The sequence below is a fragment of the Megalobrama amblycephala genome, linkage group LG19, assembly GCF_018812025.1.
Source record: "Megalobrama amblycephala isolate DHTTF-2021 linkage group LG19, ASM1881202v1, whole genome shotgun sequence".
NCBI lineage: Eukaryota > Metazoa > Chordata > Actinopteri > Cypriniformes > Xenocyprididae > Megalobrama > Megalobrama amblycephala.
Window position 1 is genome coordinate 9,977,289 of NC_063062.1, and position 25,890 is coordinate 10,003,178.

General features: G+C 36.2%; 3 protein-coding genes across 3 annotated transcripts; 2 read left to right on the plus strand and 1 right to left on the minus strand.

Moving 5' to 3' along the window:
* Nucleotides 1–236: 236 nt before the first annotated feature.
* On the minus strand, nt 237–6,011 carry sspn (sarcospan (Kras oncogene-associated gene)). The gene is made up of 3 exons (XM_048168398.1): nt 5,501–6,011; nt 2,848–2,934; nt 237–996 (listed from the first exon to the last, which is right to left on the minus strand). Exons 1-3 carry the CDS (start codon nt 5,753–5,755, stop codon nt 637–639), a joined length of 702 nt encoding a protein of 233 aa, XP_048024355.1. The 5' UTR covers nt 5,756–6,011; the 3' UTR covers nt 237–636.
* A 1,378-nt stretch (nt 6,012–7,389) lies between these two features.
* bhlhe41 (basic helix-loop-helix family, member e41) lies at nt 7,390–11,227 on the plus strand. The gene is made up of 5 exons (XM_048168397.1): nt 7,390–7,625; nt 7,735–7,798; nt 7,930–8,037; nt 8,155–8,266; nt 8,465–11,227. The coding sequence occupies exons 1-5, from the start codon at nt 7,564–7,566 to the stop codon at nt 9,388–9,390; spliced, it is 1,272 nt and encodes a 423-aa protein (XP_048024354.1). The 5' UTR covers nt 7,390–7,563; the 3' UTR covers nt 9,391–11,227.
* Nucleotides 11,228–14,575: 3,348 nt separating this feature from the next.
* On the plus strand, nt 14,576–25,280 carry ctsd (cathepsin D). The gene is made up of 9 exons (XM_048168690.1): nt 14,576–14,755; nt 16,159–16,315; nt 17,257–17,380; nt 21,431–21,549; nt 21,635–21,834; nt 21,987–22,109; nt 23,390–23,534; nt 24,405–24,503; nt 24,739–25,280. Exons 1-9 carry the CDS (start codon nt 14,694–14,696, stop codon nt 24,904–24,906), a joined length of 1,197 nt encoding a protein of 398 aa, XP_048024647.1. The 5' UTR covers nt 14,576–14,693; the 3' UTR covers nt 24,907–25,280.
* Nucleotides 25,281–25,890: the final 610 nt, after the last annotated feature.

The window sequence follows — 25,890 nt, forward strand, 5'->3', positions numbered from 1 at the left end:
ATTTATATATATTGTTTGGCATAATTTTTAAATGTAAAAATACAAAATATTATTTAATTTAAAATCTGTTTTGCATAGATTTTTTTTAAAATATTGTTCTGCCAATGGGGATGGAACAACCTGGATTTTTGTCTCAGAAACAATGAGCGAAACTTAGAAAAGTGTAAAATTAGAAAATGCATGTGAAAGGTGAAGCTTGTGCAAATGATTGCATTTCAAGGTGTTTTGTTTTTTGACTAAGCCAAATTTAATACTGGCAATTAAATGAATTCTTATCCATGGCATTACCACAATAGTAACAACAACAGCAGTTTGTGTCACTCGTTTTTTTTTTTTTTTTTTAAACAACATGTCTCATTTTGCGTCATAGATAAAAATACTCTCCTTGGCAGTGGTAAACTTTTTTTTTCAAACAGCCAATGTAGAAAAATACAATAACTCTAAAAATTGCATAAAACTTTCCAAAATGTTATAATATGGCAATACAAACACAGACTCATTCAACTGCTTTGATAAAAGGTCACATGACAGAAAACTCCCATTGGGAAAGATATTGCAGCAAACAGTTTCTTCCCTAAAGGCACAAACACTCCCACGCTCCACATGTTTACTTCTCGACAGAAATCTCTCGGTGCTCTAAACTTTCTGCCAATCCTGTGCAGAAGGAGATCCCGTCTGTAGCCCAGCAAAAAACACCTGGTACCTGTGCTTCCATATCAGGAAGGCCCCCACCAGGCAGATGATGGCTTGAGCCAGGTTCAGCACCATCTGCAGAAGGTAATACATGGGTAGAGTGCTGATGATGGCACTGCAGTCTGTCACACCTCTGTAGGTGAAAGTGCGGGCGATGGGGTCATCGGGGTCCAGGGTGCACATACAATCCTCCATCATTTCCGTGCAGTGGTAGCTGTTAGTCAGGGCATAATGGTAGCACTGGAAGGCGATGACCACTACGGAAATGACCAGCCCCATCGTGCACAGGAAGAAGTACAGGAGCTGGGTGGAAGTGGGAGAGCAATTGCAGTCATTTGTGACGATTAAGGCCGGGCGATGGAAATAAGATTTTAATAGACTAAAATGCCAGTACTTGTTCATTTAAAACCAGCTCAGTGCTCTGTCTTGATGACTCAGGAATGTTACTGCCAATGTCAATGGTCCATTAAATATTAAAAATATGCCTAACTAAAGGAACAGTTCACCTCAAAATTTTGATTTTGTCATTAACACACTCATGCCATACTTTCGTATTTCTTAAACACAAAAGATGTTATTCAGTGAACAGTTCACCCTAAGTGAACCATCTTTTCTTAGGGTAAAGAAAATCTGAACAATCTGAAGGTTCAATAGAATGTTAAAGGAACCACATAGGCTAATGAAGAATCTTTCATTTTTAAGAGTGTATTTAAGCAACAACCAAGGTAAATTGTTCAGAATTGTGATGAGAAATCCAACTCATTTCCAATGCCAAATTTACACTGCAAAGGTGGCACAGAGGTACTTCTGAAGGTGTCTTTACACACTGTTTAATGCTGCTCAGAGGTGCCATATATGCTTTACTCAGAAAATATAACTGTATACTTTGAAACAAGGGGCTGAGGTGAGTCAGAGCAGGCACAATTTAGTTTAGCTTCTATGTGGCATACACGACTGACTTTATTTGAGGAGGCACAGAGCCGCCTTAACTCGGCTTCCATTTTTTAATCATTTTTATCCATTTTATTATTATCAAGTCATGACTCAGCGTAAGTCGTAAATAACAACTGAAATCGTAAAGACAAAATCGTAAAAACAACTGACTCAAAGATTGCTAATTCATAATTCAAAGACTTATATAGAGCTTTATAAGTAATATGGTCTGCTTTTATAATACTATTATGGTGTTTTTTTGTCTTTTGAGACATTTAAAATCACTTTCCACAAATAAAGGTTCCAAAAGGGTTTTTTTGTGATGCATAGAAGAACCTTTCAGTGATCAGATCTTAAAAGAACTTTTTTTTTTTTGTTCGTATGAAGAACATTTGTTACCCTGGACCACAAAACCAGTCATAGGTTGCACAGGTATATTTGTAGCAATAGCCAACAATACATTGTATGGGACAAAATTATCGATTTTTTTTCTTTTATGCCAAAAATCATTAGGATATTAAATAAAGATCATGTTCCATGAAGATATTTTGTAAATTTCCTACCGTAAATATATCAAAAAATTCTTTTTGTGAGTGGATATGCATTGCTAAGGACTTCATTTGGACAACTTTAAAGGCGATTTTCTCTTTCACCGTCAGATTCCAGATTTTCAAATAGTTGTATCTCGGCCAAATATATAATCATACATCAATGGAAAGCTTATTTATTCAGCTTTCAGGTGATGTATAAATCTCAATTTCAAAAAATTGACCCTTATGACTGGTTTTGTGGTCACATTTTAACAACCCAAAGAACCTTTTTCCACTATAAGGAACCTTTTTGTGCATTAAAGGTTCCATGGTTGTTAGATGTTCTTCATGGAATCATCAATACCAATAAAGAACCTTTATTTATTTTATTTAAGAGTGAATGGCAAAGAGCTACTTGGACAGTTTCATGGAAGAAATACAATAATAGTGTGTTGGAACGACATGGTGGTAAGTAAATGATCATTATATGATGAAATAATTTTTCAGTTAAAATATGTAGATTTTTATTTTTTATTTCTAGACCTGTTGCTAGATAGCCAGTACATTTTATCATAGAAGTCCCTTGCTCTCAGAGCAAGAATGCACCTTTGTGGGTTTTAAAGTTCATTTGAAATGTATTTACATATGAGGGGAAATTGTAATTTATCCAAAAACTGCATTTATTTTTCACCTTTATGATAAATTGAACTGATGCTCTCTCATCAGGCACTCTGGTGATGCAGAAGAGGATGAATCCCAGCAGAGACACCACACACATCTGCAAAACACGAAAATACAGTAGAGAATTTTTAATAGATTTGTCACTCATGTACCATATACAGTATAAACCATCAAACACGCTAAGTGAGTTGGAGTGTGGATCACCGTTATCACGTGCATCTCACAGTCTGTTGCTGAAAAACGTTGTCATTGTTGCCATGAACACATACCAGTCTACTGGATTGATCTAATCTTATTTGCAGTGCAGCAGAGCTCCTAAGTTTTCTGTGTGTGCCAGGCTTGTCATGAGCCAACCATAACCCTTATTGTAATCAGCATTGTGCAACTCAGCATTGAGCTGTCATCTGATAATATATTGACTGCTGCTGCAAATTGAATAGCTTGACCCCTCCCCACCCTCCGAGATATCTTTATCTCTCACGCTTTTTATCTCACTCTTTTCTTCTCTGTCTCTCTTTCTCTCTCTGTGTTTTCCCCATTTTTTCTCAGCGTGATTGGAGTCTTGTGACTAACGTGTGGTATCTAATTTGATTGTTTTTCCCGGGTTCTGAGGCAGAGAGGTCTTGGTGACCTCAGCGTTTTTCTCCTGGAACAGCAGCGCTGGTCTCGTGAGGCCTAAACTCGAGATGCCAGAGAAGTTCTCTGATCTATATTGCTCCAATAAAAGCACGTGCGTTTGTGATTCTGAATTTGTGTATTCAACATAGCCGTCTCATAAAGACATCGATTTATGTTTTATTGCCACGTTAGCTAATGTTTTACGCGATAAAAGAGTTGTACGTGGGGGTTGTGTGGCATTCAGAATTGAACAGAGAATGCTTTTTAATTTTCATTTCGATTCCTTTATTTGAATTGAGGTAGCAAACAGAATGTAAAATTGCAATTTGAATAGAAATTTATCGAGTCATTTTTATCAACAAAAAGCAAAGTTGGTAACACTTTACAATAAGGTTCTATTGTTAACATAAGTTAAACACATTAGTTAACATGTCTAAAGCATTCATTAATCTTATTTAATGTTAATTTTGGACCTGACCTAACATGAACTAAAAAGGAACACTTGTATTTTTACATTGAACAAAGATTAATACTGTAGCAAATGCATTGCTTACTGAAATTACACAATAAACTTAGTTAAATTAGAAAAAAAAAGTTCTATAATATTAATGTCATCTCAGAACTGATGCATGCAATGTTATTGTCCTGTTATGTTGTCATATGGTCTACGTGAACTCACTATATCTGATCTAAAGGATTTCTTTGAGCTGACTTGAATCTTTTGAAGAACTGTTTGCTATTTATAAAGGTACAGTTTGAACTTACTCTCTTGTGATTCTCAAACAAACTGTAGTATTTTTAGATTCATTTAGCTGAGGAACCCGAGTTGTTCTTAAATTTAAATCTATTTTTCATTATAGGCTTCTGCGACTGAATACTTCTCTTACTCAAAGGTAAGAAGCATGAATACTTTGTAAATCACTGCTGAACAAGCAAAATTTCATGAAAATCTCTCAGTGGTGAATCTCAAATCAGCTTTATAACTCAGGATTACATTCAAACTTTCCAATTTTGTGTAAAATATGTGACTTTTTTTCATAACAGTGTGAACAGCACAAAGCGATTCTGATTTGAGCCACTTCCATATGTGGTCCTAAATCAGATTTACAATGCGACGTCAGTCTGAACAGTCATATATAACATCTTTTTTGTAAGTATTACGGTGTCAGCTTTACACAAACAAAACTTTAGGGGTTGTGTCATAAATATTGAAATATCATTTCCTCATGCTTGTCTTTGTCCCCTTTGTCGCCTGTGCATCAACTTGAGAAATGAAAGCATAACACTGAGTTCATTGGCCTTCCTGTATGACAGAGTGCAGTATCTGGTCTTTTGCGCATGCGATTCAATTCAGGATCAGGATCAGTTCACACTTGAACACATTTTAGAAAACAATGTGAACAGCCAAACAAAACAAATCAGATCTGAGCAATAACTCTAAATTGAACACTAAGGGGCCGTTCACACATAGAAGGCGTTTTTTCCATTCCAATGCGCTACTTTTCCATTGTTTGGCCAGCATGCCACGTTTTTAAGACGCCGTGTCAAGAATTTCAACTTTTACACGCTCATCAATGTCAGTTCCAAAACAGAGGCTCAATCAGAAGAACTCAGAGGCGGGGCAAGCATTGCGAGCTTCTGTTTACAGTAGCGAGTTGGCATGGCAACTGTTTAATTTGATGGCAACATGGCGGAGGAGGCCATAGCCAGTGTGATTATTTTCTTTTTTTCCATGTCAAAAATAGTATCTATCTATTCTGCTGTTTACCTATTTCTATTATTTCCGTTATTGCATGATGTCTCAAAAGCGTTTTAGACACAAAAAGGCTTGCGGTGTGAGTGTAATTATTAGTATGTTATTTTTGTACTTAGATGCATACATGCTCTCTGTAACAGCATGCTTATTGTATGGTATGCTATGCTTATGTACAGTATATAAGGCTGTGTGGCCAATGAATCCGATGTGACGGCCTCATGCATGAAAGAGTAAACAAGGCATGCTGGGAGTTGAGGGAGAGGTTGATGAAGAGCAAAAGGAAGCTTACAATGATGCCGGCCCAATGGGGCGTCTCCCTGGCCAGCAGAGAGGGGCTAATGGTGATCATGAGGAAGGCCACGCCTGCTACTGCGATGCCCAGCAGAAGCTGTAACAGAGCGACCACCAAAGGAAAGCGGCAGCCACAACATGTTTGGGCTTCCTCCAGCACTGGGCCTCCAGGTTTTGCTTGTCCCTTCTTCTCATTGCCAGAGGTTGCATTGCTTCCTCCAGCTGACCCCTTCGGACTCGTCCCCGACCCCATAATTCCTCCTGTCTCGTGCTGAGATTCTTAATCTTCCTTTGTGGCCGACTGGATGTTCTTGCTCTCGCCCTCTAGCTGTTTGTCCTTCTTTTTCTTTCTCGCCTGTCGTTTCTTTTGCTCTCTATAGCTAGACTGTTCCTTCACACTGCATGCCGCCCGCTTGCCCTGCCCTTCCCTTCCCCTCCCTCCTCACTGGAGGCTTCTCTTCCTACGCGATCCCTGCTCGGGTGCCGCTATTCGGAATCAGAAAGGGCTCTGAACTAATATGGAAAACATTTGGAGCAGATTCCACAAGAGCCACATATAGAGCACAGGAAAGGAGACGGAAAGGAGGGAGGGTAGGAAAGGAGAGGGGAGACATAAAGGGGGGACTCCAACACACGACAACTGCCAGTCTCCCTGAAACTAAACAGGAAACAGGGATCTCACAGAGCAGAAACAATTCTTGTCACTGGCAAACATGTGGGCGAGTGTTTGAGTCCTGCCAGCCTCCTGCAACACACTGTGTAAATCTATTCATAACAGCCTGGAGTCAGTCACATGATTTTGATGAAGTTACGTGACCCGCGGGCATGTGAGCGGGTTACAGTTAATCTCTTATGAATATTATGAGAGACTGCAGATATGCTACGTGTTCATTTCACTTTGTGTTAATTATGGAGATTCATTAACTACATGCAGGACACGTTTCTTATAGTGAATATGTCTGAATTCACCTCTTTGTTTTATATTTCATGTTCTGATTTATAACCTTATGGGTTCATCCGCTGAAATGTTCTGAAGGCTGGTTATTGACAGAATGTAGTCTATTTTCAGCCACACTATATTGAGAGCTTATTCAATATATGTGTTGTTGTGTTATGTCACACCTCGTCTCAGATAGCATGTAGGCCTTTAAGCAAAGCAATCTCAGTAGATGTCAATTCAAGGTAAACATGATGCACAGAACTCTAGAAAAGTTCCCATTATAAAGTTGGAAATATTTATGATAAATGATTATCTACAAATATTTCCATAGCAGTTTGTTATTATAAAAAAACAAACAAATTGATACCGTTTATTTAATGTAAAATATACCAGACGATCTTAACTGTCTATTTGCAAATCTTTAAAAATATGTATTTAAAAGATTACTAATAAATATACTTACTGAGGAGAAGAAGAAGAATTTGTTGATTTAATTATGTATTTAAAAAAAAAAAAAAAAAGACAAAATAGTGCTAATTATATTTTGGCAAACCTGATAAACAGCCTATATGAAGGCATTTAGCCAAGTAAATAAATGTGCCTTTAAGTGTTTGTTTACTTAAAGTTAATCATTTTATATAGGCATAGAAAGAAACAATAAATGCTTAAGCCTATGTATTCATTTAAATAATAGCATATATGAAATATCCTGGTAGCCTATTTCATATTTAGATGTGTAGATATTATTTTTGAGACTTAAAATACTAATATTTTAATGCTTTGAGTTTGGAGCGATATGCTGTGGTTTATTTTTCAGAGTCTATTCAGCAATGAACTGACAACTTTCAAACCCATTTAATTCCCAGACTCTCGAGCTGGTGCAGTTTACACGTGAGTATGCGCGCGGTTCCTGCCTGGTGGAGGCGCGCGTGCGCGGTAGTCGCCACGAGCAGAATGAGTGCGCGAGAGTGCTGGGCAAAGTGGCAGCTCAGGCGAGCGCGCACACACATCATCATTCAGAGGTGCTGCGCGATACCGGACACAACGCACTGCCGCTCCGCTGATACTGGATTAACGAAACCTGATTGTAAAAGAAGCACACAAGAAAGTGGGACAAAGTTATGGATGAAAGAATACCGAGAATGCAGGGCAGACAGTTCCTGGATCACGCGGATTTCTTGGGGTAATTTTATGCTCGGATGTTTTGTTTTAAAATTAACGCAAGTATTGTTATTGTTTTTTTGTTTTTTTTTAAATGTGTATTGAGGTTAAAATGTGTTTTTTTTTAATAGGGTTGAATATTCGTCTCTCTACATGTGCAAATCCAAAAGAGGGATGAAGAGAGAGGAAGGAAAGGTAAGCAAACTGTGGACCCGTGATGGAAACGTGATGTCCGTCAAGTTCACGTAACACCTCGTATTTAAGGATTTGAGTGAGAATTATTACTTTAAGAACTTTTTGAAATGGCTGCTACTTCCCATTCGCAGGACGCGTACAAGTTACCACACAGACTGATCGAGAAAAAGAGGAGGGACCGAATAAATGAATGTATCGGGCAGCTGAAAGATTTATTACCCGAACATCTCAAACTTACGGTAAAGTCACCTGAATTTTGTTTAGTCTTGTTAAAATGTGTTTCGTAAATGTATATTACCCACATAAGGAAAGCAAGAAAGAAGGGAAATCCTATAAATGTTCGTATTGTCTTACAGACTCTAGGTCACTTGGAAAAAGCAGTAGTTCTTGAACTGACGCTGAAGCATTTGAACGCTTTGACAGCTGTCACAGAGCAACAGCACCAGAAGATCATCGCTTTGCAGAATGGTAAATTACATAATATGCAACCCACACAATGCAATTTGAGAAATCTATCTATGTATCTATCTATCTATCTATGTATCTATGTATCTATCTATCTATCTATCTATGTATCTATCCTTTTTAATCTATGTACAGTATATTTCTATCTATCTGTCATTTTTCTGTGGTACATGACAGGACTTTGTCTTTGTTTTATGACAGGAGAGCGATCATTAAAGTCCTCCCTCCAGGCTGACTTAGACGCGTTCCACTCTGGCTTTCAAGCATGTGCCAAAGAAGTCCTGCAGTATCTGAACAAGGTGGAGAACTGGACGGCGCGTGAGCAGAGGTGCACGCGACTCATCAACCACTTGCACAAAGTTTCCGCACAGTTCCAGCCGGGCGCAGGGATCCTGCAGCAGCAGTTGCCAGGCGACGACGCTCCAGAGCGGGACGCGCAGAGAGATACACAAGCCAACTGCGTCCCTGTCATCCAGAGGACTCAGAACCTCGAGCTTAACGAGAACGACACAGACACTGACAGCGGATACGGAGGAGAGGCAGAGAAAGGCGATGGCAAATGCGAGAAAGGATGCGACACGGCGAAAGGAGTTAAGATCAAGCAGGAGTTCGGAGACGAACGTGTCACCAAAAAAGCCAAACTGAACTGGTCTGCGAACGGCGCGTCTGATTCCGCCAACACCCGACCGGACGTGGCGCTTATGAACTCTTTAATGGGAATGACGGGTGTTGGTGGACAACAAACTCCCTTTTGCATGCCGTTTTACTTCATAAACCCGTCCGCAGCAGCGTCGTACATGCCTTTGTTTGATAAAAGTCATTTGGAGAAGTTGGTGTATCCAGCAGCGGCGGCGGCGGCGCTGACCACGCCGTTCCCGTGGTTTTACCCCGGGATTCCCACGCACGCCTCCACTGCAGCTGCGGCCGCCGCTGCCATCGCTTTCCCCAGTGCGTCCGGTGATAAAACCTCCGGATTTGATGCAGCATCCTCAAAAGATAACGAGCCGCCGTCTCCTGATGGTGACCTGTCCAACGAGGCCGACCTGGCCTCTCCTATGTCTGGGGACCATGGCTCGGAGAATGATGCTGGTCATCAGCCCCAAAGAAATGAAAATGATGGTACATAAAGCTGATCTTTTGACCTTTGAGTGCACACTAGTTTGCTTGTAAAATTGCTATTTATCTGTTTATCTTAATTTAATTGTCATTGAGTATTTAGTATAGTGTTTCTATGGATTTCCAAGCAAAGGCTGTTCTGTTTTTTTGTTTGCGTTATATAATTCTTATTAGGACTCAAAATTTTACGACAAATCATTTTTTTAGGGGAGAATGGGGGACGTTGTAACAGCCAGTGCCTTTTGCACTGATTCCTTGAGATATTTGAATGAAAATCCAATTGACATCAGCGACTTTTAAGTCCTTTATGTTTCGCCATCCAATGGCATATTAGTATTGACTGAAAATGTGTGAAATCTTAGACTATGCTCTGGGTTTTTTTGTTGTTGTTGTAGTTGTCTTTTTTTAATTTCTGATGAAGAAATATAGTTTAGTGCAATACATATAAATCTTCTTTAAGCTAAAGTACGGCACTTATCCTAGCAGAGCGTTTTTTTTTTTTTTTAAGATATGGAAGTCACATATTGGACTCTTGGATGTAATGTTTGATATTGACCTCAAGCAGGCTGGTGTGACTGCTGCAGTATTTGTCAGATATAACTTTCTATTATAGTATGACTGGATTTCAGTCCTATTTCGCTCTTTTCAGTGTTCAGTGCTTTAAAGAGTTACCTACATACCTCAACATACCATAGAGTTTGGGCCAGGACTCATTTTTTCAGAGATGCTCCTCTGGTAGGGCTGGTGACGAAATGTTTTGAGCGATTTTAATTGGACAAATGGTGTGAGCAACAATCCTCTGATGTAATGTTACAGCAGCCCCCGTCTCTCTCTCTCTCTCTCCCGAACAATTAGTCTGAATCACTTGTGAAGGAAATCAGCACTCCAAATGAAAATGGCAGGACCAATCACCTGTCAATCATCACTGAGAGTGCTTCGCCAACAATCTGACATCATTGTCCTGTGTCACCTCTAGCAAAAATGTACAAGGTATTATAGCACCTTATGGAACTTTGATATTGAATGTAATCTGTGTTCTTTTGGTAGATTTGTACTGTATATATTCTGATAAAAGTAGTTATTTAATCCAGAGGTAAAGTGCACTTTTTCTTGCCTTCTCAGTTTCCTATAACACAATCCTCACTCTTCGTTTTTAAGCCAATGCCCTTTGAACTCAAACTATGATGTATGTTTTTCTTAAGGAAATCTTCATAAATACAAAGGCAAGTGTTGGAATATATGTATCTATAAATGTATGACATCATACTCTTGAGCTAGCATATTCAAACATGTGAGCTGGCTCATTTTAGTCTGTTGAAAAGTAAGGTAAGAGAAATGTGATTATATCAAACGTGTTTTGCCTTTTCTGAAACATTGTCACTATTCATGACCTTGTAAAAGCTAAATGCATACGGGTCATGCTGTGTATTGTACAAATGTTGTGGAGCACTGTAACATGACATGAATAAACATGTAAACGGACCTTTTAGATTGGATAGATCAGGAGATCGTGGGAGTTTCATTGAATGTGTTTATTTTTCTAGGCCTGGGTTTATGAATGCATAGGAACAGTGATGTACCAGCTGCCATTTATTTCTGCATTGTAACACATTTCATAGGCCCTATAGTGTCTTTGCCTCAACTGTCATTTGCCTAAACAGTGGCATGTGGATGTATATAGTTTGTGAATATGCTGTATGTTTAATGTTCATGTTGTAGAAGAAATCTATGGATTTTTTTAAAGGATAAACTGAGCGACTGCTGCACATTTCCTTAATGCTTTACACATTTGCTGTTTGAAATTATGCAGCTCAGTTGTCAAATAAACATAAGCTCATGTGAACAAAATGCTATCACTTCGCTCATTTATTTCAGCACCGAAATGCACATGATATTCATACAGTATAACACTAAAACAGACTGATGGAATCATTCATGCTTCACTGCAGTCAAAGTATGCATGTGACAGTCAATTCGAGTGTTATTTTCAATGTGAATCACCCAGAAACACCCACTTACCTACAGCTGACATCAAGAGATCTGCTAACCCTAGCTAGGCTACATGTAAACAGATCAACCAGTAAAAAATCAGTGTTTAGTCTGAAACTGGATACTTGCAGTTAGAGTCGCCCATAACTTTATAAAGTATCCTGTTATGAACTAAAATGTGCCCATTTATAATTATCATTAATCAAAATGTCATTAAAATCAAGTGTCTGATGGGCCCAACAAACAAAACCTATAAAATGACCTCTTTTTTACATTAAATAATGGGTTCCGTGTTGCAAATGTTTGTGTTTTAGTTGAGAATCAAAGAATGAGTCAGCTTGAAAATCAGCTGACATGAGTTTCATAATGTTGGAATGTAAAAACAACCAAAGTTAACCCATGTGATATGAATCTGTAAAATAAAGAATGTAACCACAGACATAGAGTACATTCAATTTTTACACAGAAAAATCTGCATAAAAAGGATATACCAACAGCAAGGACCCACGTACTAAATGCTTAAATTAACATTTAGCTATAGATATCTGGAAGTCTTATGTAATAGAGTTGCGATTTCAGTGGTGGTACTGAACCGGGAAATGTGCTACATATTTACTTCAGGACACCCATGTTTAGATGTGAGAAGTGATAAGAGGGCTTTCGCTTTTATATTTCAGCATTCTGTTATGCTGAACAAGTTAAAAAAACAAAAACTCTAGCAAATTTGTGGAATCTCATGTCAGTGTCGGGATTGCCCTTTAGCACGTTCTCAGACTGGAGCGAGAACATTATCGAGATCACACTGACCTCTAGTGGTGAAACTGCGAAGACACACATTGCTGAAAAGTGTCCCTGTCAAGCTGAATTCACCTTATGTATCGTTTTATTGAAAAAAACGGAAAAGGGAAATCGTGATAAAGCACACAAGTATTTCACGGTTTAGCGTTTTAGGGATGTACGAGGTCGAGGAAACGAAAGTATTATTCTCCGCAATCATGTGTGTAGCCTACATCGATTAGAAGTGTATTTTCAATAGGGTTTTAAAGTGTGTAACTAAACTAAAATATCTTAGTTTTTATTTGTGAGGGTTTTATTTGAAAATGTAATTGAGATTTATTAATATAATAATTCAAACATGAATATGGAAATAAATAAATCACGTTTGGACAAATTAATAGACATTTAAAACTTTTATTTAACAAATGTTTTAAAATTAAGTTAAATAAAATAATATTTTAATAAATCATTTTTAATTGAACAATAAATTGACATTTAAAGGATTAGTTCACTTTCAAATTAAAATTTCCTGATAATTTACTCACCCCCATGTCATCCAAGATGTTCATGTCTTTCTTTCTTCATTCAAAGAAATTAAAGTTTTTGATGAAAACATTCCAGGATTTTCTCCTTATAGTGGACTTCAATGGAGCCCAAATGGTTGAAGGTCAAAATTACAGTTTACAGTGATCTCAGACAAGAAATAAGGGTCTTATCTAGAGAAACCATCGCTCATTTTCTAAAAAAAAATAAAATTAAAAAATGTATACGTTTTAACCATAAATGCTCATCTTGAACTAGCTCTCTTCTTCTTCTTCTTCTTCTTCTTCTCTATTTGAATTCCAGCAGTGTAGACGCTGCTAAGTGTATTACTGCCCTCCACAGATCAAAGTTTGAACTAAATTGTCATATACAATATGCTAGTGCAAGTATATAACAATTAGTTCAAACTTTAACCTGTGGAGGGCAGTAATACACTTAGCAGTGTAATTTTGACCTTCAACCGTTTGGGCTCCATTGTAGTCCACTATATGGAGAAAAAATCCTGGAAAGTTTTCATCAAAAATCTTAATTTCTTTTCGACTGACGAAAGAAAGACATGAACATCTTGGATGACATGGGGGTGAGTAAATTATCAGGAAATTTTAATTTGAAAGTGAACTAATCCTTTAAAGTGGTTTATTTACTTCATGTTTTAAAATGTAGTTCAGTTAAATAGTAAATACATTTTAAATGTACATTTTAAATTCCAGTAAAAATAAATAATAACTACATTTTAAATAACAATAAACAGTTTTGTCAATTTGTCCGTTTAAAAGTGATTTATTTCCATTTTATTTTTTTATTTTTTTTAAATTTGAATTATTTCATGGATTATTCCATTATTACATAAGTGTCACTTTTAGTCCTCCCTAGTTTTAGCCATGGTTTTAGCCTATGCAAATATGTAGCCTATGTAAATTGTATAAATGAAATGAAGTATTCACCATAGCCTGCTAATATACATATATTCGGTTATATTTAGTTAATATAGCCTACTATATTTAGGTAAATATATTTAACATATTCAATCAAATTAAAATGTGATTAGTTTGATTTAATTATTTCGGTCAAAGAGTTGTCAGATTAATCACCAGTAGTTTAATCTTCTCACGTCCGTATCTAATAAACATTTCCTCAGAGCCTTTATTCAATTGTGGACCAATGTATTTAGGAATATAAACTGGAAAAAAGCTTGGTGTATTTGTGAAGCATACTGTTTAAATAATAAAGTAAAAGAGGTTACATTTAAAATTTTACAGCTAAAAGTGTGTTAGAGAGGTTTAAGTTAGAGATTGATTATTCATGTGATTTTTGCTCAATGGAAAAAGAATCTATTGTCCATCTGTTTTGTAATTGTATATAGGCCTACACAACGATTTTTTGGGTGGATGTGGAAAATTTAATTAGAAGGAAAACAAATGTCATATTTAAATTAAATAATTTTGATATATGTATGTATTATTCCAATGAAAATAATAACAATAATAATTTTAACTGTATTGTACAACTGTTTATTATTTTGGGGAAATTTCATATACACAAAAAGAAATGGTCAGGATCCAAGCCAAATTTTATTAATTTTTTTCAGGAGACAAAAGACTACTGCACCAGTTTGGAGAACATTATAAATAAAAAAGCAAGGAAGACTTGTCATATTTTTAAAGAGTTTTGGATTAATGAATCAATGGTTTGTACGCTCTGTCATGTATTTTCTGTACATTAATATGTAAATTTTTGTTTATTATTATATATTTCTGGTTAATAAAAAAAGAGAGAGAAACTGCAAAAAAAACTGCCTTTGTTCAAACACTAATTGCGCAGAATCGAGCGCAGCCTTGACGTTCTTCAATGCTCCGTCACATGATGGTGAGCAAAAGTTGCTCAGCAGCACCATCACGTCAGCTGACTGCAGCCGTTTGTCCTACATATCAGATCACACAACAACACTCTTAACAGACAAATACTACTCCTCAGATGCGTTAACAGGTCCAGAGGATTCGCCAACATGAGAATCGCCTGTCTGCTGCTAGCTGCTGCCTTTGTGTGGACGTCCGACGCGATTGTTCGGTAAGGTTTAACAAACAAACTTAACAATAACAACAACAACACAATCCGCTCGGTGTGACTTGTAAACCTCGCAGCGTGGTCATTGTAGTTCATTCACGTTATTTGCACTTACTAGTTTGTTTTAATATTATTTTATCCAGTTAATTAAAACGATTATATGTGTCTCTTAACCTCTATATAATTTTAAATGTTTAAAAATGCTGTTAAGGTAGGCAGCTCGCCAGGTTTAAAGGGACAGTCCTTTGTGAAAACGATTTTAAAGCACCCAGAGGTCGTTACGGGTCTCCCACTAGACAAAGAGGCTGATCGTTTGTGATTCAGCAGAAACTAATAAGAGCTGTTTATAGATCAGTATGAAGGGCCCTTTAAGGTTCAGCCTTTAGAAACCTCGTTTAATGCACTGAAGCTGATAGATCTCACCCAAATGGCTCAAAAACACGTGAATAATATGTTTAACTACACGTGATCATTAATGACTTTTTGTCCGTATGGTGGAATGCCATTGTTTTGTTCTTACATTTGACTTGAATGTTATAAATTGACCTAATTTATCAGTGACACACATAAAGAGGTTTAGTTTGACTCACATATCAAAGTCCAAAACACTGCTGCTTTTACTGCATCACATATTGTTAAACATGCAAAGAGAAAATATTATATTTGTTAACCATAATTGATGTAACTAATTCATTTTAAAGCACTTATTGAACTTTGCATGATTGATTGTATGTTTATAGTAAGCAATTGGCAAGGTTCTTACCCAACTTAAAGGGACAGTTCACCCAAAAATTGTCATCATTTACTCAACCTCAAGTTCCAAACCTATATTAATTTCTTTCTTTTGCTGAACTTAAAAGATGATATTTTGAAGAATGTTGGTAACCAAACAGTTGATGGTCTCCATTGACTTCCATGGTATTTTTTCCCCCCCCATACTATGGAAGTCACTCATCAGCTGTTTGGTCACCCATATTCATCAAAATATCTTTTTTGTGTTCAGCAGAAGAAAGAAATTTATAAAGGTTTGGAACAGCTTGAGGGTGAGTAAATGACAGAATTTAAATTTTTGGGTGAACTATGCCTTTAATGGGTTGACCTTCTTCAGCCCATTTCAAAACAAATTACATGCATTGTCTACAAATGAGTGCTGTGATCAATCATGATTAATCGCATCTAACATAAAAGCTTGTGTACCGATTAATCACGATTAATTGATTTGACGGCACTACTTACAAATACAAATTATAACTTGATTTCATCATGATGAAGTGGGTGGAAACTGGAAAGGAGCCTTGACTTGCATTTATCATGGGAATGTTTGTAGTTTGCTGCAGGTGATTTGGTTTGACCGCAAGATAACCATGTGCAGTTTAGTAAGCCCAAATGTTTCTGTTTCTCTCCAGGATTCCTCTAAAGAAGTTTCGTTCCATCAGACGGACGCTGAGTGACTCTGGTCGAGCTGTAGAGGAGCTTGTGGCTGGTTCTGTGCCCCTGAAATACAACCTAGGCTTCCCAGCTAGTAATGGCCCTACTCCAGAAACCCTCAAGAACTACCTGGATGTGAGTATTGGCTTGTTTACATTATTTCCTGCTCATTAATCAATTGGCTCTTCTTAATGTAAAAGCACTCTAATCATTTACCAAACCTCCCTATTTGTTTTTTTCGGAAGATCACTAATTAATTAATTTGACGTCAGAGGCATGTGAATGTCTCTTTTTAACTGCAGAGGTTGCACAAACTGTACATCCAGGAAGTAGCAGGACAAGCAGTTGTTCTAGTTTAACATGCAGTCCTTTTTGCTTAGTCATGTCATATGATTATTAATACCGCTATGTTGACATGTTGGAACGTGACTAACGGTGGGGAAAAGAGAACTTGAAACTTGTTCTGTCATCTTTATTCAGTTAAATGTGCTACCCTGTTTCCTGTCATAAGTTGTAATGGACAGCATGATGGTGTGATTGACTGTTTCAGTCAGCTGGTCATGAGTTTGTTTGTCATGCATTGACAATGCCTTTACCACAGTAAGCCACAACAATCCTCTTTGCCAGTAAACAGCTGATATTATTGCCAGTAAACAGTTTTGTAAACAGGCTTAGGTAATTGATGCAAGATCTTAAAGGATTAGTTCACTTCAGAATTAAAGTTTCCTGATAATTTACTCACCCCCATGCCATCCAAGATGTTTGTTCTTTCTTCAGTCGAAAAGAAATTAAGGTTTGAGGAAAACATTCCAGGATTATTCTCCATATAATGGATTTCCAACAGTTACCAATGGGTTGAAGGTCCAAATTGCAGTTTCAGTGCAGCTTCAAAGTGCTCTACATGATCCCAGACAAGGAATAAGGGTCTTATCTAGCGAAACGATCAGTGATTTTGTAAAAATTCCCCCCTGAGAACCTAGTAATTTTAAACCTGTGTGAAAGTGATGTTATTTTTTTTAGTACTATAGTCTGTTGTGGTGCTGAATTTTGAATGAATTGAGGGTTTTTGTTTACAGGCTCAGTACTATGGAGAGATCGGCCTTGGCACTCCTGTCCAGTCTTTCACTGTAGTGTTTGATACCGGATCTTCCAACCTGTGGGTGCCCTCGGTCCACTGTTCCCTCATGGATATCGCTTGCTGTAAGTCCACACAGATCCTTGGAATTTTATCTCATACAGTATTCTCAGATCAGTGTTGTCCTTAAATTATTAACTGTACATTTTAAATGAATTCTTTAAGAAACAAGAAGTTATTTCGGTGTGGCCAAATGTTGCTCAAGTTTGTCAGATACCTCTCTTTAGTGGTAGCAAGTTTGTTCCTGTAATCTGCAAAAGAACTTTTGAGAGATTGTATCACTAACTTTCAACATAGTTGAGTGCGTTTAACTCTTGCAGATCAGCCTTAGTGACAACTTTACTTGGTGTGGTTTTGGTGTGAATGTTTGGGTGTTTTATGATGTGAGCAAAGTTCTGTATCTGCAGTTAAATTTTATATGTAAGAGATAAGGTTACCATGAAATCTAAATTGACAATTCATGTTTTATGTAATATTGCAGTATTTATTATAAATGATTTATCTGTGCACATCATTTTTTTTCTAAGTTCATGTGGCCTTAATAATCTTTAATCAAAATAACTTCCTCTCCCTCTTGCAAGACATTACTTTTCTTCTCTAATGACATGTTTACTGGCATGAGGGCGGGACAACCTGTCACTCACATGAGATCACAGCAGTAGAGAGCAACAGTGTTCGCCCACTTTTTCAGCGGCCTTGGTTCCGGAAGTATTTTTTCCATTCATTTCTCCCATAGGGATTTCAAAAAAGTCTTCATTAAAACGTTATAAGCCATGAACCAAGTCAACCAGCAACAAATCATAACATTACAAACTTTGATTTAAAGCAAAAAAATATAAAGATACAAGACTGTGTACTTAAAGGGTTAGTTCACCCAAAAATGAAAATTCTGTCTTTTATTACTCACCCTCATGCCGTTCCACACCCGTAAGTCCTTCGTTAATCTTCAGAACACAAATTAAGATATTTTAGTTGAAATCCGATGGCTCTGTGAGGCCTCCATAGGGAGCAATGACACTTCCTCTCTCAAGATCCATAAATGGTACTAAAAACATATTTAAATCAGTTCATGTGAGTACAGTGGTTCAATTTTAATATTATAAAGCGATGAGAATACTTTTGGAGCGCCAAAAAACTAAAATAACGACTTATTTAGTGATGGCCGATTTCAAAACACTGCTTCAGGAAGCATCGGAGCGTTATGAATCGGTGTGCCGAATCTGCTGTTCGGAGCGCCAAAGTCACGTGATTTCAGCCGTTGGCAGTTTGACACGCGATCTGAATCATGATTCGACACACTGATTCATTTATGCTCCGATGCAGTGTTTTGAAATCGACCATCACTAAATAAGTCGTTATTTTGTTTTTTTGGCGCAGCAAAAATATTCTTGTTGCTTTATAATATTAATATTGAACCACTGTACTCACATGAACTGATTTAAATATGTTTAGTACCTTTATGGATCTTGAGAAAGGAAGTGTCATTGCTCCCTATGGAGGCCTCACGGAGCCATCGGATTTCAACTAAAATATCTTAATTTGTGTTCTGAAGATTAACGAAGGTCTTACGGGTGTGGAACGGCATGAGGGTGAGTAATAAATGACAGAATTTTCATTTTTGGGTGAACTAACCCTTTAACGGCTTTAGTGAGATAAAGAACTACAATCCCACAAAGCATTGCAAATAGCATAATCTAATTAAAAACGATGGAGAAATATAAAACTATGCATTTAAAAATGTGTGTGTATATATATATATATATATATATATATATATATATATATATATATATATATATATATATATATATATATATATATGTATGTTTATTGCAGAACATGCATAAGTATACAAACATTTAAGTATTTTGAGATTGTAGGGAAATCGACTCGATTACATCATTCACAGTGCTTCATGGGAGTGGGAAGGGCTAAAGAGATCTTTTGGCTTGTTTTTCTTGTTTTGACTGATTGGTGGAATTTTCTGTACAGCATTATGGGTAATGTAGTTTTTTTATCATGAATTCCACTGTTAAGCACAAATATTTTAAAATTAAGTTGAAATAATACAGACTTCAACAGAAGCAAATGCTATCGATTAACAACCTCGTAGCTCACAGTAAGGATGTCTTTAAAGGTTTTTAAGTTAGTGTTAAAAATTCAGTTCCCTGTGCAGAAAATGAATGGAGTTTACTTCTGGAACCTCTCTGTTGCACTCTTTTACAAACACAACCATCCAACGAGCCAATCAATTCCTGATGGACAAAATCAAGCTCCACCCTATAGTTTTTCTTGTTCAAGAAGCCGTTTCACTCAGATATGTTACAATAGAGAATAGTGTTGTCACGGTACCAAAATTCCAGTAGTCGGTACCGATACCATGAAAATTTTACGGTTCTCGGTACCAATTTCGGTACCACAGCAAAATCTATTTTACTATTTTATATAGCCTATTTAAAAAACATTAAATATGATTTGGAGTGTGTGTGTTTGTGTGTGTGTGTATATATATATATATATATATAATATAATATATATATATATATAATATAATATAATATATATAATATATATATATATATATATATATATATATATATATATATATATATACACACACAAACACACACACTCCAAATCATATTTAATGTTTTATATATATAGGCTACCTCAATGAAATACATTTTGAAATATAAAATAAATAAATAAATAAATAAATGCTCAAACATCCATTTTATATAGCCTATTTAAAAAACATTAAATATGATTTGGAGTGTGTGTGTTTGTGTGTGTATATATATATATATATATATAATATAATATAATATATATATATATATATATATATAATATAATATAATATAATATAATATAATATAATATATATATATATATATATATATAATATATACACACACAAACACACACACTCCAAATCATATTTAATGTTTTATATATATAGGCTACCTCAATGAAATAAATTTTGAAATATAAAATAAATAAATAAATAAATAAATGCTCAAACATCCATTTTGTACTGTTGAAAAAACCAGCATATGCTGGTAAGGTAGGTTTTGAAGCTGTATGCTGGTCAAGTGCTGGTCCTAAACTGGTCCTGCTGGTCCATGCTAGTCCTAAGCTGGTCCTGGACCAGCATAAACCAGCTCAAACCACCATACCAGCTTCAAAACCTACCTTACCAGCATATGCTCGTTTTTTCAACAGGGGTAACAGACGTGCGTGTTTATTTTAGCTATATCGTCAGTGAAACAACACACTACAGCCTAAAGAGACCATTTCTCTTTAATAATATCTTCATGTTATCTCCTGATGTTACAAGCAACTGACACTTGTTATAAAAGGTCTGAAGAGCGAGTTTTATCTTCAGACATTCAGGCTATGTTTGATTTTGCGCTGTCAGAGAAAACGAAAGTAAAAATCACTGGTGTGTGAAACGCGCTATACAAATAAACTTGACGCGCCTTATAAAGTCTAATAACAAGCGCAAACTGTGTTAAATAGAAATTGACGTGCAAGCAAAAAGGTTTCTGTCCTACGGTGTTTTTTCTACTTTACCACAGTAAATAATGCGAATAGCCTATAATAGGCCTAAATGCGAACGAAAGAAAGAAACGTTTATAATCCCCTGCATGAGTGAAGATTTGGGAAAATAAACAGAGATTCCATGTTCAGTGGAATAACTAATGGAATATTGTTTAATTCTCTGATAATCAGGTGACCAGATCGCGATTTGCAAAACAGAACACAAAGCTTAAATGGACTCACGTCTCTCTCTCTCATTCAGCATGAACCAAAATGTTTCCATGGCTGCGATGTCACATTTAATTTCTAACCTATTATTTCTTCTGTAAACAAAGCTTTGTGCTTCACTCGTATCATATTCACGTAAATACTGCCACAGTCCTATCAGTGGGTACCGAATACCCGGATTCTCGGTACTACCGGTACTACAGAAATGCTGGTATCGTCACATTTTCAAAATTTCAGTACCGACTTGGTACCGAAGTACCGGTACTTTTGACAACACTAATAGAGAACAAGATTGTTCTAACTATAGTATTTCATTTTTTTTTTTTTTTTTTTTAACCATGTAGTGCTTCATCACAAGTACAACGGAGCCAAGTCAAGCACCTATGTGAAGAACGGGACTGAATTTGCCATACAGTATGGATCCGGAAGCTTGTCTGGGTATCTCAGCCAGGACACATGCACGGTAGGAATGAACGAGTAACAAGTCTGAACATTTTTGTCACCAGAAATGGTGAAAGCAAGAAACCGATCTGTTACTTCTCATTTAGGTTGGGGATATTACAGTTGAGAAGCAGATATTTGGAGAAGCTATCAAACAGCCAGGAGTGGCCTTCATCGCCGCCAAGTTTGATGGTATTCTCGGCATGGCCTACCCTCGCATCGCTGTGGATGGTGTTCCTCCTGTTTTTGACATGATGATGAGCCAGAAGAAAGTGGAAAAAAATATTTTCTCATTCTACCTGAACAGGTAAATTAATTTATTTAGGCTATCCTGGGTTATCCCAGATGTTTATAAAATAAGCAAATATTTACATGTCAGTCTGTAATAATTATGTATTAAATGCAGTTAAAACATTTGGGCCTGATTGTTTTGGATGTCCCCGTTTATTTGTCCGACAGAAACCCTGACACCCAACCTGGTGGTGAGTTGCTCCTTGGAGGCACAGACCCCAAATATTACACTGGAGACTTTAATTATGTGGACATCAGCAGACAGGCCTATTGGCAGATTCACATGGATGGGTGAGAGATTTTTGGGTTCTGTGAAATGTAGTGGTCATCTTAACATTTTGTTGATTTATACAGAAAGCAGAGTTAGGAAATGGTTTATTTTTAGGCAAGAAAGTATCTCATTGCAAACTGTCAATCGATTCTGGCTGTTTAAGCTTTTCCAGCATGCATTGCCTTGGGTGGGAATCACATTTTAAGTGCACAAACTGTCCACTGTTAAAGGGATAGTTCACCCAAAAATGAAAATTTGATGTTTATCTGCTTACCCCCAGGGCATCCAAGATGTAGATGACTTTTTTTCTTCAGTCGAACGCAAATTATGATTTTTAACTGCAACCGCTGCCGTCTGTCAGTCAAATAATAGCAGTGATTGGGAACTTGAACAATAAGAGTCGAAAAAACTTCCATAGACAAATCCAAATTAAACCCTGCGGCTCGTGACGGCACATTGATGTCCTAAGACACGAAACGATCGGTTTGTGCGAGAAACCGAACAGTATTTATATCATTTTTTACCTCTAATACACCACTATATCCAACTTCGTTCAGCTTCCGGCTAGTGAGGTCTGATCGCGCTCTGACAACGGAAGTGATGTCTCGCGCTCATTGAAGTATATGGGCGAGACATCACATCCGTCTTCAGAACGCGTTTTTTGACCTCACTAACAGGAAGCTGAACGAAGTTGGACATAGTGGTGTATTAGAGGTAAAAATTATATAAATAACGTTCGGTTTCTCGCACAAACCGATCGTTTCGTGTCTTAGGACATTAATGTGTCGTCACGAGCCGCAGGTTTTAATTTTGATTTGTCTATGCAAGTTTTATTTACTGTTATAGTTGAAGTTCCCATCTACTGCTATTATTTGACTGACAGACGGCAGCGGTTGCAGTTAAAAATCATAATTTGCGTTCGACTGAAGAAAAAAAGTCACCTACATCTTGGATGCACTGGGGGTAAGCAGATAAACATCAAATTTTCATTTTTGGGTGAACTATCCCTTTAAGTGCTTGAAAGCTCTATCTGTTTTAAATATGGTAACCTTAACTTTATATTAATTTTCCCTTTATCAGAAAAATCCAGTGCCTTTGAAGCACTGTTTGTTCATTTATGTTCAAACTTGAGTTTGCAAATATGTCATATGAAAAATAGCATGCATGCATATGTAATATGTTATGTAATATACTGGTCTGTCATGTGAGAGGCAAGAATTCTACCACTAAACCGCCAATGCGGAAGATCCCTAAAACAATAAGCTAGTGTTAACAGCTCTCTGTTTGTGTGTGTGTGTAGCATGAGCATTGGCAGCGAGCTGACTCTGTGTAAAGGAGGATGTGAAGCCATCGTGGACACTGGGACGTCTCTGATCACCGGCCCAGCAGCTGAGGTCAAAGCCCTGCAGAAGGCTATTGGAGCAATCCCTCTGATCCAGGGAGAGGTACTGCAACTTTAAATACTTATACTTATTTTTTACTTATCTTATTTATTTAAATTTAATACAAATATAGACTACTATTCAAAAGTTTGAGGTCAGTAAGAAGTCTCTTATGCTCACTAAGGCTGCATTTATTTGATCAAAAATACAGTGAGCATGTTATTGTGAAATATTACATTTTAAAATGACTGTTTTCTATTTTAAAATTCCTGTGATGGTACAGTAAATCTGAATCTAAAAATGGCATAATTACTCCAGTCTTCAGTCACATGATCCTTCAGAATTCATTCTAATATGCTGATTTGGTGAAAATCACAGTTGAAAATGGTTGTGCTGCTTAATATTTTTTGTGGAAATTTTTTTTTCATGATTTTTAATTTCAATTTCAATTTCAATTTATTTATAAAGCACAATTAAACACAACTGCTGTTGACCAATGTGCTGTACAAAATAAAAACGACAGAATCACAAAATAGACGACAGAACATCGAAACAGGACATCAACATCACCCGTCATGTAGAATACATGATTTTTAATTACTAGAAAGATCAAAAGAACAGCATTTGTTTGAATGCAAATCGTCTGTAAAATTACACATTTCTTTACTGTCACTTTTGACCAATGTAATGCATCATTGCTGAATAAAAGTATTAATTTCTTTCAAAAAAAGAAAAGGAAAATCATACTGACCCCAAATATTTGAACACAATTTTTATTTACTTGAATTATTCATTTTTTTTTTTTTTTTTTTTTTTTTTTTTTTTACAAGATTACAAAGCATGCATGCTTAATGTGTTGTTTTCCATAGTCACTTATGTTTGAAAATATAACATTTTGATAATGTTCTCTTATTAATCATGTGTCCTCTCTAGTATATGGTTGACTGTAAGAAAGTGCCCACACTTCCCACCATCTCATTCGTCCTGGGTGGAAAGACTTACTCACTGACTGGAGAACAGTACATACTCAAGGTTAGTCTTGTTTTATCACTTCAGTGCTGCTGTTTAGATGTGGTACTTTGCATCAGCAGAACTGTGAAGTTGAGGTGTTGTTAGAGAAAAGGTCATGCATGAGTCAGAATAAAATCATGTGCCTGGTGTTTTATTTCTCGTAAATCATATGCAGCTTGTAAACACTGCAAGTGGTTCTTTCTTGTGACAATGACATTCTAAAGATTATATCCCTCTTTATCGTGTGTGTTTACAGGAAAGCCAGGCTGGAAAGGAAATCTGTCTGAGTGGATTCATGGGTCTGGATATCCCACCCCCTGCTGGACCACTGTGGATTCTGGGTGATGTGTTCATAGGGCAGTACTACACAGTGTTTGATCGAGAGAATAACCGAGTGGGCTTTGCTAAGGCCACCCAGCAGTAGACCTTAACGCTTCAGATGTGTCATGAGTAATAAGAAATCTAGGAATCTTTCAATATCATCTCTGCTTAAATGACAGAGTAGCGGTATGATTGTTGTGTTTGCACTGCTCTTAGCTTTCAGATGTTTTCGTTTTTAAAGAGGCATGTGGAGATGAAATGATTCAGGGATAAGTCAAAAAGATGACAAGTTACACTCGTTTGTTTTTAGCAGAGGCTTATTTGAATATCTGTGATTGAACACCACGTTTTAACATTTATTTTATAATTGTTATGTCATTGATTTAAAACACTACCTGTTTTACGATTTTTATTGTTGAAAATGACCTTCCAATGACAGAACAAATCAAAATGGACAATAAAGATGTTTTAAACCCACTTATTTTGTTAAACCTTTTTATGTAAATAAGGGTGCAGGTTTTTCCACAGGTCTGGATATTTGATTAATCTCTCTCTCTCTCTCCCTCTCATTCATATATATATATATATATATATATATATATATATATATATATATATATATATATATATATATATTCATACATGCACACATACATGTGTGTGTATATATGTATAAATAAATAAATATATATAAATGTATTTATACATACATATATACATTTTATAAATTTAAATAAATACATGTGTATATATGTATAAATAAATGCTTTTTATATACATACATATATACACTCATACACATGTATATATTAAATGTATTTATACATATATACACACGTATGTATGTATGCATGCATGTATAACACACACACATGTATAAATAAATATGTATATATATATATATATATATATAAATTCATACATGCACACATGTGTGTATATATGTATAAATAAATGCTATAAATAAATAAATATATAAATGTATTTATACATACATATATACATTTTATAATTTTAAATAAATACATGTGTATATATGTATAAATAAATGCTTTATATATACATAAACTCATACACATGTATATAT